This window comes from Rhinoraja longicauda, chromosome 30, assembly GCF_053455715.1.
Source record: "Rhinoraja longicauda isolate Sanriku21f chromosome 30, sRhiLon1.1, whole genome shotgun sequence".
Lineage (NCBI taxonomy): Eukaryota > Metazoa > Chordata > Chondrichthyes > Rajiformes > Arhynchobatidae > Rhinoraja > Rhinoraja longicauda.
This window is the reverse complement of record NC_135982.1, coordinates 28468370-28482731: the sequence shown is the minus strand read 5'-3', so window position 1 is coordinate 28482731 and position 14362 is coordinate 28468370. Positions and strand designations below refer to the sequence as shown.

Sequence of the window (14362 nt, the reverse complement as noted above, 5' to 3'; positions counted from 1 at the left end):
AGGTTGCGTAGCAACCCGCCTCTCGGCCCGGGCGGCCGCCATTTGAGGAGCGGGAGCACGTGGCCCGCTGGCTGGGTGAGGTCACGTGGGGCGCGGGGCGGTGACGTCACCTTGTCCTGTATTTGGGAGTGAGATAGTTGGCAACCCCTACTCCTGACGTTCCCATCTCAAAGAGTTGAACAATCTCCACTAGTTCATGCAAACACAAGCCACACTTAATTAGAAAACAAAATCATTTTAATATTTCCCTTTCCCCCCCCTACTGAGGCAAATATATTGCACTTCAATGTGCCGCTTTGTATTTAAGTAAAAACATTTCTCTGGAAATTAAATATATGTAAGAAATATCAGGGTCAGAGTTTGTTTGGTGTCTCGCCGGTGTGGTCAGTTGTCATCGTCATCACCATTGGCCTTGAAAGTCTGTGGAAACACTGAGCAACGTTGGCCAAGAAGAAGCTGGTGGTGATGGCAGTAATGGAGACACAAACCCCGGAGAAAAAGATGATCAGGTAGTCAGTGAGTGTCAGGCTGAACTCACACCCGACAAAGCTGCTCTTGGATAGCTCATTGAGGGTGATCTTCCTCCTGTCTTGGGGCAGTGAGCACTGGATGGCATCGAAGCCTGCAGGAAAGTGATGTAAATAATGTTACAGGGTGTAAAGACCACTCGCTCATTCAGTGAACGTGAACTTTCAGAAGTGTTGATTGACCTTAGACTGGAGTAACTCAGCGGGTCAGGCAGCAACTCAGGAGAGAAGGAATGGGTGACGTTTCGGGTCGAGACCCTTCTTCAGACTGATGTCAGGGGAGGGGGCAGGTTCCTGCCCCCTCCCCTGACATCAGACTGAAGAAGGGTCTCGACCCGAAACATCACCCATTCCTTCTCTCATCCCACCCCCTTACCCTGACGTCAGTCTGAAGATGGGTCTCAGCCTGAAACATCACCCATTCCTTCTCTCGTCCCACCCCCTTACCCTGACGTCAGTCTGAAGATGGGTCTCAGCCTGAAACGTCACCCATTCCTTCTCTCCCGAGATGCTGCCCGACCCGCTGAGTTAGAAGATTGGAAAGACTGGGCTTGTATTCACTGGAGTTTAGAAGGACGAGAGGGGAATCTTATGGAGACGTATAAAATTATGAAAAAGGACCGGACAAACTAAATGCAGGAAAAATGTCCCCAATATTGGGGGGAGTCCAGAACCAGGGGCCACACAGTCGAAGAATAAAGGGGAGGCCATTTAAAACTGAGGTGAGAAGAAACCTTTTTCACCCAGAGAGTTGTGAATTTGTGGAATTCTCTGCCACAGAGGGCAGTGGAAGCCAATTCACTGGATGAATTTAAAAGAGAGTTAGATAGAGCTCTAGGGGCTAGTGGAATCAAGGGATATGGGGAGAAGGCAGGCACGGGTTACTGATTGTGGATGATCAGCCATGATCACAATGAATGGTGGTGCTGGCTCGAAGGGCCAAATGGCCTCCTCCTGCACCCATTTTCTATGTTACTCCAGCATTTTATGTCAACCTTCGATTTAAGCCAGCATCTGCAGTTTTTTCCCTACACTGTTGATTGACCTTGCCTGAGTCTACTGCCATTATATTCCAACCTGTGCACACAATGACAAGAGCCGAGGACAATCTCATTCACGGAAAATAAGCTAGCACAATGTCAAACACCTGCAGCGTGGAAACAGGAAAGGAGTATTCACGATGATTAACCCTGTCACCTGGTCTTGTATCGTGCAGAGTGAACTGTCAACGCCAGCTATGTTTGCAATGATTAGTTAATGGATAAACACAATGTGCCTGAAGAAGGATCTGGACCCCTCGATGAGTCTTTGCGTTTTGTGAAGGCAGACACAAAATGCTGGAGTAACTCAGCGGGTCAGGCAGCATCTTGGGAGAGAAGGAATGGGTGACGTTTCGGGTCGAGACCCTTCTTTGCCTTTTGTGATATTGGTTGCCAACATGAGCAATCTAAATTGGGAATTGTTCTCTCATCCCTGTCTTCATTTTCTCAGCTTCATCAAGGAAAAAAAGCAATCATGTCATGTAACCCCTAGAGGACAACGTTGTCACGATGCTCTGTTCGTGTGTTGCACTTGAGTACGTTTCCACCACATTCATTGACCCTAATTTCACTCATCCAATCCATTAACGGTTAACAATAATAGCACATTGTTCACTGCCATCTGTGGCGTAGACAAGACAAATATCTCCTCTGTACCATCGCCAACTTTGTTTTGCAGAAATATAGGAATGAGTGGGTTAACCTATGATGAGCGTTTGTCTGCACTGGGCCTGTACTCGCTGGAGCTTAGAAGGATGAGGGGGGACCTCATTGAAACATACAGACTAGTGAAAGGCCTGGATAGAGTGGATGTGGAGAGGATGTTTCCACTAGTGGGAGAGTCTAGGATTAGAGGGCACAGCCTCAGAATTAAAGGATGTTCTTTTAGGAAAGAGATGAGGAGAAATTTCTTTAGTCAGAGGGTGGTGCATCTGTGGGATTCTTTGCCACAGATGGCTGTGGAGGCCAAGTCAGTGGATATTTTTAAGGCGGAGATAGATGGATTCTTGATTAGTGCGGGTGTCAGGGGTTATGGGGAGAAGGCAGGAGAATGGGGTTAGGTGGGAGAGATAGATCAGCCATGATTGAATGGCGGTGTAGACTTGATGGGCCGAATGGCCTAATTCTGCTCCTATCACTTATGACCTTATATAATCCACTCTCCACTCAATTTCTACTTTATTATAAACGTCAACTGTGAAAGGAGAAAGATAAGAGAACAAAATGCTGGAGTAACTCAGCAGGTCAGGCAGCATCTGTGGAGAAAAGGAATCGGTGATGATTCTAGTCAAGACTCTTCATCAGATGTGACTGAAGAAGGGTCTCGACCTGAAACGTCACCTATTCCTTTTTCTCCAGAGATGCTGCCTGACCCGCTGAGTAACTCCAGCATTTGGTGTCAACCAGTATCTGCAGTTCCTTCCTACACAAGAGAGATGATATCAAGATTCAAGATTTCAAGATCAATTTATTGTCACATGTGCCAATTAAAGTACAGTGAAATTTTTGAGTTAGTTTTCAGAGGCAGAGAAGGTGGGAGACCAATCAGTAGATCAAAGGCGATATCTCTGATCGGTGAGATCCAATGCTTTAAAGTAGTGGTTGGAAATAGATTGTGCATCTTTCTCGGTGTTATGTGTTGCTCACAGCAAGGCATGATGCTGCAAACACTCAGCAGGCTTTTATCAACGTAACTTCTACTTTTTTTCTGGGGTGCTGCATTTTTACAACCTGTATTGTTTTATGTAGGAAGGAACTGCAGGTGCTGGTTTAAACCGAAGGTAGACACAAAAAGCTGGAGTAACTCAGCGGGACAGGCAGCATCTCTGGAGAGAAGGAATGGGTGACGTTTCGGGTCTCCAGTCTGGAGAAGGGTCTCAACCCGAAACGTCACCCATTCCTTCTCTCCAGAGATGCTGCCCGTCCCGCTGAGTTACTCCAGCATTTTGTGTCTACCTCCTCTGGCAGCTCGTTCCACACACCCACCACCTTTTGTGAGAAAAAAAAACAGTTACCCCTCAGGTTTCTATTAATTCTGTCCCCTCTCACCTTAAACCTATGTCCTCTGGTTCTCGATTCCCCTACTCTGGGCAAAAGACTCTGTGCATTTACTCTATTCCTCATCTTTTCATACGCCTCGATAAGATCACCCCTCATCCTCCTGCGCTTCAAGAAATAGTGGTAGCCCACTCAACCTCTCCCTGTAGCTCAGACCCGCGAGTCCTGTAAATATCAAAGGAAGGATATAGGTGGAGACAGGAAGATAGAGGGAGAACTGGGAAGGAGGAGGGGAAGAGAGGGACAGAGGAACTATCTAAAGTTGGAGAAGTCGATGTTCATACCACTGGGCTGCAAACTGCCCAGGCGAAATATGAGGTGCTGTTCCTCCAATTTCCGGTGGGCCTCACTATGGCACTGGAGGAGGCCCATGACAGAAAGGTCAGACTGGGAATGGGAGGGGGAGTTGAAGTGCTCGGCCACCGGGAGACCAGTTTGGCCAACACGGACCGAGCGCAGGTGTTGAGCGAAGCGATCGCCGAGCCTGCGCTTGGTTTCGCCGATGTAACTCCTGTAGAATGCTGACTTGGTTGGCGTGAGCAGCCTGTGCCAAAGGACTGTGACCATGTTGTATGACTTCAACAGCAGCCCTGTCACTGCTAGCAATTAGAAGACTGACTCCCAACATTGTACAGATCAAGGCAATTTGTCCCTTGCCTGTGGGCGGCACAGTGGTGCAGCGGGTAGAGCTGCTGCCTCACAGCGCCAGAGACCCGGGTTCCATCCTGACCACGGGCGCCATCTGTACGGAGTTTGTACGTTCTCCCCTTGACCTGCGTGGGTTTTCTCCGGGTGCTCCGATTTCCTCCCACACTCCAAAAGCGTACAGGTTTGTAGGTTAATTGGCTTTGGTGGTTAGAAAATTGTCCCTGGAGTGTGTGGGATAGTGTTAGTGTGCGGGGATCGCTGGGCGGCACGGACTCGGTGGGCCGAAGGGCCTGTTTCCGCGCTGTATCTCTAAACTAAACTGAACTGGGCTACACAACACTGTCTTAAGGAGGCTGTAAGTGGTGTGACGGGTGAGAGAGACTGCTGGCATCTAATGCAGTCAGAAACCACCCCAGATTCCATTCGCCAGTTTCACATCCATTTGTAATAAATACATTTCCTCTTTGATTTTCTCCATTTCTGTCGTGTGGTGCCTCTGTTATTGACACACGCGCGTCTTGTTGCTGTGGGCCACAGTCATGCCCATCTGACTCAGTAATATTCAGCTCCCAGACCCACCCCCTGGTGGGTAGACAAGTTAGCCAGGCACTTAACACAGCCTGGGTGGGGGATGGCAGGAGAGTCTGGGTACAGCTGCATAGGTGGGATCTCTCTCTCTCTGTCTGTCTCTGTCTGTCTGTCTCTCTCTGTCTGTCTCTCTCTGTCTGTCTGTCTCTCTGTCTGTCTGTCTGTCTCTCTCTGTCTGTCTGTCTGTCTCTCTCTGTCTGTCTCTCTCTGTCTGTCTGTCTCTCTCTGTCTCTCTGTCTGTCTCTGTCTGTCTGTCTGTCTGTCTCTCTCTGTCTGTCTCTCTCTGTCTGTCTGTCTCTCTCTGTCTCTCTGTCTGTCTGTCTCTCTCTGTCTGTCTGTCTCTGTCTGTCTCTGTCTGTCTGTCTCTCTCCGTTTGTCTCTGTCCGTCTCTGTCTGTCTGTCTGTCTGTCTCTCTCTCTCTCTCTCTCTCTCTCTCTCTCTCTCTCTCTCTCTCTCTCTCTCTCTCTCTCTCTCTCTCTCTCTCTCTCTCTCTCTCTCTCTCTCTCTCTCTCTCTCTCTCTCTCTCGTTCTCTCTCTCTCTCTCGTTCTCTCTCTCTCGTTCTCTCTCGTTCTCTCTCTCTCTCTCTCTCTCTCGTTCTCTCTCTCTCTCTCGTTCTCTCTCTCTCTCTCGTTCTCTCTCTCTCGTTCTCTCTCGTTCTCTCTCTCTCTCTCTCTCTCTCGTTCTCTCTCTCTCTCTCGTTCTCTCTCTCTCTCTCGTTCTCTCTCTCTCTCTCGTTCTCTCTCTCTCGTTCTCTCTCTCTCGTTCTCTCTCTCTCGTTCTCTCTCTCTCGTTCTCTCTCTCTCGTTCTCTCTCTCTCTCTCTCTCTCTCACTCTCGTTCTCTCTCTCTCTCTCTCTCTCTCTCTCTCTCTCTCTCTCTCTCTCTCTCTCTCTCTCTCTCTCGTTCTCTCTCTCTCGTTCTCTCTCTCGTTCTCTCTCTCTCGTTCTCTCTCTCTCGTTCTCTCTCTCTCGTTCTCTCTCTCTCGTTCTCTCTCTCTCGTTCTCTCTCTCTCGTTCTCTCTCTCTCGTTCTCTCTCTCTCATTCTCTCTCTCTCTCGTTCTCTCTCTCTCGTTCTCTCTCTCTCGTTCTCTCTCTCTCTCGTTCATTCTCTCTCTCTCTCATTCTTCCTCTCTCTCTCTCAGTCTCACTTTCTCAATCTCAGACACAGACACAGACACAGACACAGACACAGACACGCACACACAGCTTGTGTGGGGCGGGTGTCAACATGTCTAGCACAGGAACTATCCCAGCCTTCATCGTCCCCAGAGTTGAGCTGCCGAGGCCAATCACACCGAGCCCATTGCCCGGCAGAGGAAAAACGTTTTCAGTCAGAGAGTTGTGAATCTGTGGAATTCTCTGCCTCTGAAGGCAGTGGAGGCCAATTCTCTGAATGCATTCAAGAGAGAGCTAGATAGAGCTCTTAAGGATAGCGGAGTCAGGGGGTATGGGGAGAAGGCAGGAACGGGGTACTGATTGAGAATGATCAGCCATGATCACATTGAATGGTGGTGCTGGCTCGAAGGGCCGAATGGCCTCCTCCTGCACCTATTGTCTATTGTCTGACTGTTGAACCTGTTGAATGGTGGACCGGACTTGAAAGGCGAGATAGAGAAATCCTGATCAGACCCTATGAGCCACTGCACAATAAACAGAAGCAGCAACTCTGAGCGATGCTGAGACAATGAGAGGCCTGGCACACTGTTCCTTCTCTACTAGCCAGGGCTGTCATGAGAGGAATAGATCGGGTAGACACACACAGTCTCTAGCCCAGAGTAGGGGAATCGAGAACCAGGGCACATGGGTTTACAGTGAGGAGGGAAAGATTTAATAGGAACCCGAGGGGCAACTTTTTCATGCAAAGGGTGGTGGGGGCATGGAACGAGCTGCCAAGGGAGGTAGGCGAGACATGTACTAGAGCAAAGTTTAAGAAACATTTAGACAGGTACATGGACAGGACAGGTTTAGTGGGATATGGGCCAAACGCAGGCAGGTGGGACTAGCGTCGATGGGACATGTTGGTCGGAGTGGGCAAGTTGGACCGAAGGACATGTTTCCACGCTGTAAGACTCTGTGACTCTATGACTGACTAAATTTCAACACTGTAACATTTATCGAGGTTGCATATCTTCCTATATTTATGTACGACACAACAGTAGCTGGGCAGATGATCTGCTCCCTGTCTTTGAAGATGCCTGTTTTCTCTGTGCTGTACTGGAAGCAGTGAAACCGATTATCACTAACCTCTGGGGTTAGATTATCGCTAACATTTAGTTGAGAGATACAGCGTGGAACAAGGCCCTCTGTGTCGACCAGCGATCCCCGCACACGAACACTATCCTACACACACTCGGGACAATTTACAATTATACCAAGCCGATTAACCTGTACGTCTTTGGAGTGTGGGAGGAAACCGGAGCGCCCGGAGAAAACCCACGCAGGTCGCAGGGAGAGAACGTGCAAATTCCGTACAGACAGCACCCGAGGCCGGGATGGAACCCGGGTCTGTGGCGCCGTGAGGCAGCAACTCTACCGCTGTGGGGAGGGGGCACTGACCGGTGGAGAGGGGCACGGACCGGTGTTGAGGGGCACTGACCGGTGGTGAGGGGCACAGACCGGTGTTGAGGGGCACTGACCGGTGTTGAGGGGCACTGACCGGTGGTGTGAGGTGGCACTGACCGGTGGTGAGGGGCACTGACCGGTGTTGAGGGGCACTGACCGGTGTTGAGGGGCACTGACCGGTGGTGAGGAGCACTGACCGGTGGTGTGAGGTGGCACTGACCTGTGGGGAGAATATCGGCATTGTCCTTGAGCCAGAGGAACAGCTGAGCAAAGGTGCAGTTGCAGCGCCAGGGGTTGCCCTCGAGCCTCAGGGTACGGAGGGATGGCAAGGAGCTGAGGGTAGTGACGCTGAGGATCTCCAGTGCATTGTCGTTCAGCTCCAGGACCTGGAGAACACTCAGGCCAAGGAAGGCCTCCTTGTCCACTGTCTCCAGGTTCGGGTTGTTCCCCAGCCGTAGCATAATCAGCCGGCGAGCCGAGCTGAAGGCTCCGGAGCTCAGCCGGGAGAAGTTGTTGAACCTGAGGTCCAGGTAGATGAGTCTGGTGGTGCTGAAGGTGCCCTCACTGATGGTAGAGAGAGAGTTGTTGCTCAGGTCCAGGTACACCAGGTCTCCGTAGTACATGAAGGAGTCGGCCGGAAGCTCCCGAATCCCGTTGTTGCTCATCACGATCTTCCTGACCACCAGAGGGAAGATGCCGGAGGGGAGGCCGACGAGCCCCAGACCCCTGCAGTCCATGGTGTGGGCCTCCTGGCACGAGCAGCCTCTGGGGCAGCTGGACCCCGTGTGGAGAAGGGCGAGGAGCAGAGGCAGGAGGCGGAGGGGGGAGCATGGGAGCATGGCAGGTGGGTCTGGAGCCGTGACTGCAGCATGCTGAGCAAAGGCAGAGACTGAACAGCTGTGCATAGTGTAAGTGAGATTGGATACAGCACTGGGCTCAAATAGCACTGGCACAGGGACGGGGGGGAGGGGGGGGAGGGGGGGGGGAGGGAGGAGGGAACTGGCTCTTACTGTCAGGAGAAATAAAACCAGCAAATCCAATGGATCTTTCCATTTCCCAGAGACAATTAGCAAAATCCCATGTCCAGCTTTATTAACAGTTTTAGTAATAACTTACAACCGGCAGTCTCACATGATTAATGTGCATGATAATTGCTGGAATATTTTGCTTCGTGTTACGCCCTTCATAAATGATATTCATGAACGTCAACAAAAGGTAATAAGTAAAGCCTTGTATTCGTTTAAACACTTTCCCAATCTCAATCAGCCTTACGGGTTCAGAAGTAATTTCAATGGAAACACAAGGGACTGCAGAGGCTGGAATCTTATTTTTTTCATTCATATTTTTCATATTTCAGATACAGCGCGGAAACAGGCCTTTTCGGCCCACAAAGTCCGCGCCGCCCAGCGATCCCCGCACACTAACACTATCCTACACCCACTAGGGACAATTTTTACATTTACCCAGTCAATTAACCTACATACCTGCACGTCTTTGGAGTGTGGGAGGAAACCGAAGATCTCGGAGAAAACACACGCAGGTCACGGGGAGAACGTACAAACTCCTTACAGTGCAGCGCCCGTAGTCAGGATCGAACCTGAGTCTCCGGCGCTGCATTCGCTGTAAAGCAGCAACTCTACCGCTGCGCCACCGTGCCGCCCTACCGTACCGTTCTGTCTTGAGCGAAACACAAAGTGATGGAGGCACTCAGTGGGTCAGGCAGCAACTGTGGAGGGATTGGACAGACTTGACTGAAGAAAAGTCCTGACCTGAAACGTCACCTGTCCATCCCCCCCTCAGATGCTGCCTGACCCGCTGAGTTCATCCAGCACCTGGTGTTTTGCTGGAGTGCTTTTAAGGTGCTCACAGTGACAAGCTTTTGTTGCGCGCTAATCAGCCAGCGGAAAGACAAGACATGATTACAATCGAGCCATTTACAGTATACAGATACATGATAAGGGAATATCACAGTGAATAGATCAGCCATGATTGAATGGCGGAGTAGACTTGATGGGCCGAATGGCCTAATTCTTCTCCTAGGACTTGTGAAATTAGCAAACGGTGGGCAGATGCGTGGCAGATGCAGTTTAATGTGGATAAGTGTGAGGTTATCCACTTTAGCGGCAAAAACAAGGAGGCAGATTATTATCTCAATGGTGTCAGGTTAGGTAAGGGGGAAGTGCAGCGAGACCTGGGTGTCCTTGTACACCAGTCACTGAAAGTTGGCGTGCAGGTACAGCAGGCAGTGAAGAAAGCTAATGGCATGTTGGCCTTCATAATGAGAGGATTTCAGTATAGGAGTAAAGAGGTTCTTCCGCAGTTGTACAGGGCCCTGGTAAGACCACATCTGGTTTGGTCTCCTAATTTGAGGAAGGACATCCTTGTAATTGAGGCAGTGCAGCGTAGGTTCACGAGATTGATCCCTGGGATGGAGGGACTGACATATGAGGAAAGATTGAAAAGACTAGGCTTGTATTCACTGGAGTTTAGAAGGATGAGAGGGGATCTGATAGAGACATATAAAATTATAAAAGGACTGGACAAGCCAGATGCAGGAAAAATGTTCTGAATGTTGGGCGAGTCCAGAACCAGGGGCCACAGTCTTAGAATAAAGGGGAGGCCATTTAAAACTGAGGCGAGAAGGATCTTTTTCACCCAGAGTTGTGAATTTGTGGAATTCTCTGCCACAGAGGGCAGTGGAGGCCAAATCACTGGATGGATTTAAGAGAGAGTTAGATAGAGCTCTAGGGACTAGCGGAATCAAGGGATATGGGGAGAAGGCAGGCACGGGTTATTGATTGTGGATGATCAGCCATGATCACAATGAATGGCGGTGCTGGCTCGAAAGGCCAAATGACCTCCTCCTGCACCTATTGCCTATGTTTCTATGTTTAGAAACATAGAAACATAGAAAATAGGTGCAGGAGTAGGCCATTCGGCCCTTCGAGCCTGCACCGCCATTCAATATGATCATGGCTGATCATCCAGCTCAGTAGCCTGTACCTGCCTTCTCTCCATACCCCCTGATCCCTTTAGCAAAAAGGGCCACATCTAACTCCTTCTTAAATATAGCCAATGACCTGGCCTCAACTACCTTCTGTGGCAGAGAATTCCACAGACTCACCACTCTCTGTGTGAAGAAATGTTTTCTCATCTCGGTCCTAAAAGACTTCCCCCTTATCCTTAAGCTGTGACCCCTGGTTCTGGATCTTCCCGCATCTAGCCTCTCCAACCCCTTAAGAATGTTATATGTTCAGCTTGCTGACAATGCTGCGGTGGTCTTTGGATCAATGATACGCAGACCTCTTCCAGGTAGTTGCTTGCTCCTTCTTTGAAAAGCTTTGAAGATCATACTTCCCCCATCGCTACTTGCTTTGCTGCAAGTTTGTGGTTTGCTAACCAATACGTGTACAGTCCTCACCTTTAAACGCGCACACATCCTGCATAAATGTCACCATTGATCACACCTTTTCAATTCAGCGGCACCAAACGTCATCCTTCTCAGAGAGAAGTTACTATCAGCAGATTAAAAGATAAACCGCATGTCCCAACATTTTTACATTGATCACTCAATTAAAATTAATTCCAAACTTGATCTTTTACTCCTTGATTCAAGTTTATTCTTTCTCAGAACAATGATAATTATAATTGAATTATAATCACCACCACAAAAAAACCTGATTTATATATTTTTTCAAATGTTCAGAATTTATATATTTTTTCAAATTTTCAGGAGCACAATTAGGCCATTCGGCCCATCGAGTCTACTCCGCCATTCAATCACGGCTGATCTATCTCTCCCTCCCAACCCCATTCTCCTGCCTTCTCCCCGTAACCCCTGACACCCGCACTGATCAATACTGGTTAAATGCAGGCACAAATTCCTCCTTATTCCAGACAAGGAATTACAAGCCTCCTATACTAGAACATAGAACATAGAAAATAGGTGTAGGAGGAGGCCATTCGGCCCTTCGAGCCAGCACCGCCATTCATTGTGATCATGGCTGATCGTCCACAATCAGTAACCCATGCCTGCCTTCTCCCCATATCCCTTGATTCCACTAGCCCACAGAGCTCTATCTAACTCTCTCTTAAATCCATCCAGTGATTTGGCTTCCACTGCCCTCTGTGGCACAGAATTCCACAAATTCACAACTCTCTGGGTGAAAAAGTTCCTTCTCACCTCAGTTTTAAATGGCCTCCCCTTTATTCTAAGACTGTGGCCCCTGGTTCTGGACTCCCCCAACATTGGGAACATGTTTCCTGCGTCTACTCTCGCACTGATCAAGTCCCAGTTAGTGTCAGGCCACTGCTACTGCCCTGGTGGTCTTGAATTTGCCAATTATTTGTTTGTAGTTTTGCTCGTCAATCATCCTTGTTCTGACTGGCACTCTGTTGTAAAATCTTGCACGATGATTACAATACCAAGTGCTGGAGTAACTCAACAGGCCAGGCAGCGTCTGTGGAGGGAATAGACAGATGACGTTTTTGGTCAGAACCTTCTTCATTTTGAGTTTTAACGTGACCTGCTGAGTTACTCCAGCACTCTGTGCTTCACTCAAGATTTCAGCATCTGCAGTTCCTTGTGTCACCAGTATGATAACTGTATTTATTTGTTCTTTAGTGTAGGAAGGAACTGCATGTGCTGGTGTAGACCGAAGATGTAAAGTCTTCAGACTGTTCTTCAGAAGGGTCTCGACCTGAAACATCACCCATTCCTTCTCTCCAGAGATGCTGCCTGACCCGCTGAGTTACTCCAGCACTTTGTGTCTGTCTATTTGTTCTTTAGTTCAGATTATTGAAAGATCATCGACTTGTGACACTAATTCTGTTTCTCCCTCATTAAAGTTGTAAATTCAGAATTTCCAGCTTCTGCCGGTTTTGTGTTCCTTTTGACGACCTTTCTAACCCGGCAATCGCTTCGCTCAACACCTGCGCTCGGTCCGCATTGACCAATCTGATCTCCCGGTGGCCGAGCACTTCAACTCCCCCTCCCATTCCCAGTCTGACCTTTCTGTCATGGGCCTCCTCCAGTGCCATCGTGAGGCCCACCGGAAATTGGAGGAACAGCACCTCATATTTCGCCTGGGCAGTTTGCAGCCCAGTGGTATGAACATCGACTTCTCCAACTTTAGATAGTTCCTCTGTCCCTCTCTTCCCCTCCTCCTTCCCAGTTCTCCCTCTATCTTCCTGTCTCCACCTATATCCTTCCTTTGTCCCGCCCCCCTGACATCAGTCTGAAGAAGGGTCTCGACCCGAAACGTCACCCATTCCTTCTCTCCTGAGATGCTGCCTGACCCGCTGAGTTACTCCAGCACTTTGTGAATAAATACCTTCGATTCGTACCAGCATCTGCAGTTATTTTCTTATATTTCTAACTGATCACATCTCCAGCTGAGATTGCTTCTTTAACCAATATTGACAGGCACGGTCTGTGACCGTCGAGCAGCGCGACCATCTCCTTCAGGAGGCTAGATGGGCGCCGGTCACCGAGGCCTGGCATGTGGAGGAGCCTTTCGGCCCGCTCCATTCGGGTTAGCCCGTAGGTTTGGAGCAGCAGCTCCTTAAGGGCTTCATATTTACCGTCGGCCGGTGGGTCCTGGAGGAACTCCGTTACCTCTTCGGCCGTGTCCTGGTCAAGGGCTCCCACCAGGTGGAAAAACCGGGTGTTATCCACTGTGATGCCCTGCAGCTGGAACTGGGCCTCCGCTTGGTAAAACCAAACGCGAGCCCGGGTGGTCCAGAAGGTCGGGAGCTTGATTCCTACCGCGTCGACAGCTGGGGCCTGGTCGGCCTGCGAGCCGGACGGGCGGTCGGCTTTTGCTTTTGTGCCCATCCTAATGAATGGACCGTCGAGGTCACCAATGTAGCGCGTCGATAAAGGCAAGGAGCCAGGTATTTCGGGAAGGTATATTTATTGGTTCGTGGGTCTCAGACGGGTCAAGTCTGCCGGAATGGCTTGGCGCCCAAACCTTGTCCTTATATTCCTGAGTCCAGGACCGCCTCCCGGGACTGGTCCATTCCCGTGCCGAGGGGTCGGTAGTAGTATGGCCCGACCTTTGGGAGCCGCCACACCATGATTTATTTAATCTCCCTCCCCATCTTGCTTGAAAACTGTAACCAAGAACTGAGAACTTCCTGTTCTTTAAGTCTTTTGTTTTATTTACAGCTACATTATTCTACTCTGGTTACATCAGTGCCAACGAACGACCTGCCTAGGAAGGAACTGCAGATGCCGGTTTAAACCAAAGATAGACACAAAATGCTGGAGTAACTCAGTGGGGTAGGGTACTACCAGACTCCAAGGCCTCCCCAATGTGTGTAGCACACTGTGGCTCAGAGGTAGAGTTGCTGCCTCACATCGCCAGGGGTCCTGGTGCTGTCTGTACGGAGTTTGTATGTGACCTGCGTGGGTTTTCTCCAAGATCTTCGGTTTCCTTCCACACTCCAAAGACGTGCAGGTTTGCAGGTTAATTGGCTTGGTATAAATGTAACATTGTCCCTAGTGTGTGTAGGATAGTGTTAGTGTGCGGGGATCGCTGGTCGGTGTGGACTCGGTGGCATGCTTCTGTGCTGTATCGCTAAACTAAAGTAAACGCACATTGTGATTGGCGTACCTGCACATGGAAGTTTGAACTGTACAGCACAGGAACAGGCCCTTCAGCTCACCATGCCTTTGCCAAGATAAACCAATCTCTGCCTCCACATGACCTAAGTCCCTGCATATCCTTTCGCCTATTTAAAAGCCTCTTAAACGCCACTGTTGTATCTGTTGGCACCACTAACCTGTGTCATGATAGACCAACGTCGTTGCTCAATGCCCTTCCCGCAAGGACACATGCCAAATGGTATCTTCATCACCCTGTCCACCTAGCTCGCCACTTTAAGGAAAGCCTGCATCTACACTCCCACTCCTCTCTGTTCTGCAACACTCTCCAG

General features: G+C 49.6%; 1 protein-coding gene across 1 annotated transcript; it reads right to left on the bottom strand.

The window, feature by feature from the left end:
* Positions 1 to 384: 384 nt before the first annotated feature.
* Positions 385 to 8328, bottom strand: lrrc38a (leucine rich repeat containing 38a). Its single transcript, XM_078425423.1, is given in 3 exon segments — positions 385 to 419; positions 422 to 622; positions 7644 to 8328. Coding segments are annotated over 3 exon segments (921 nt in total).
* Between the last annotated feature and the right edge of the window lie 6034 nt (positions 8329 to 14362).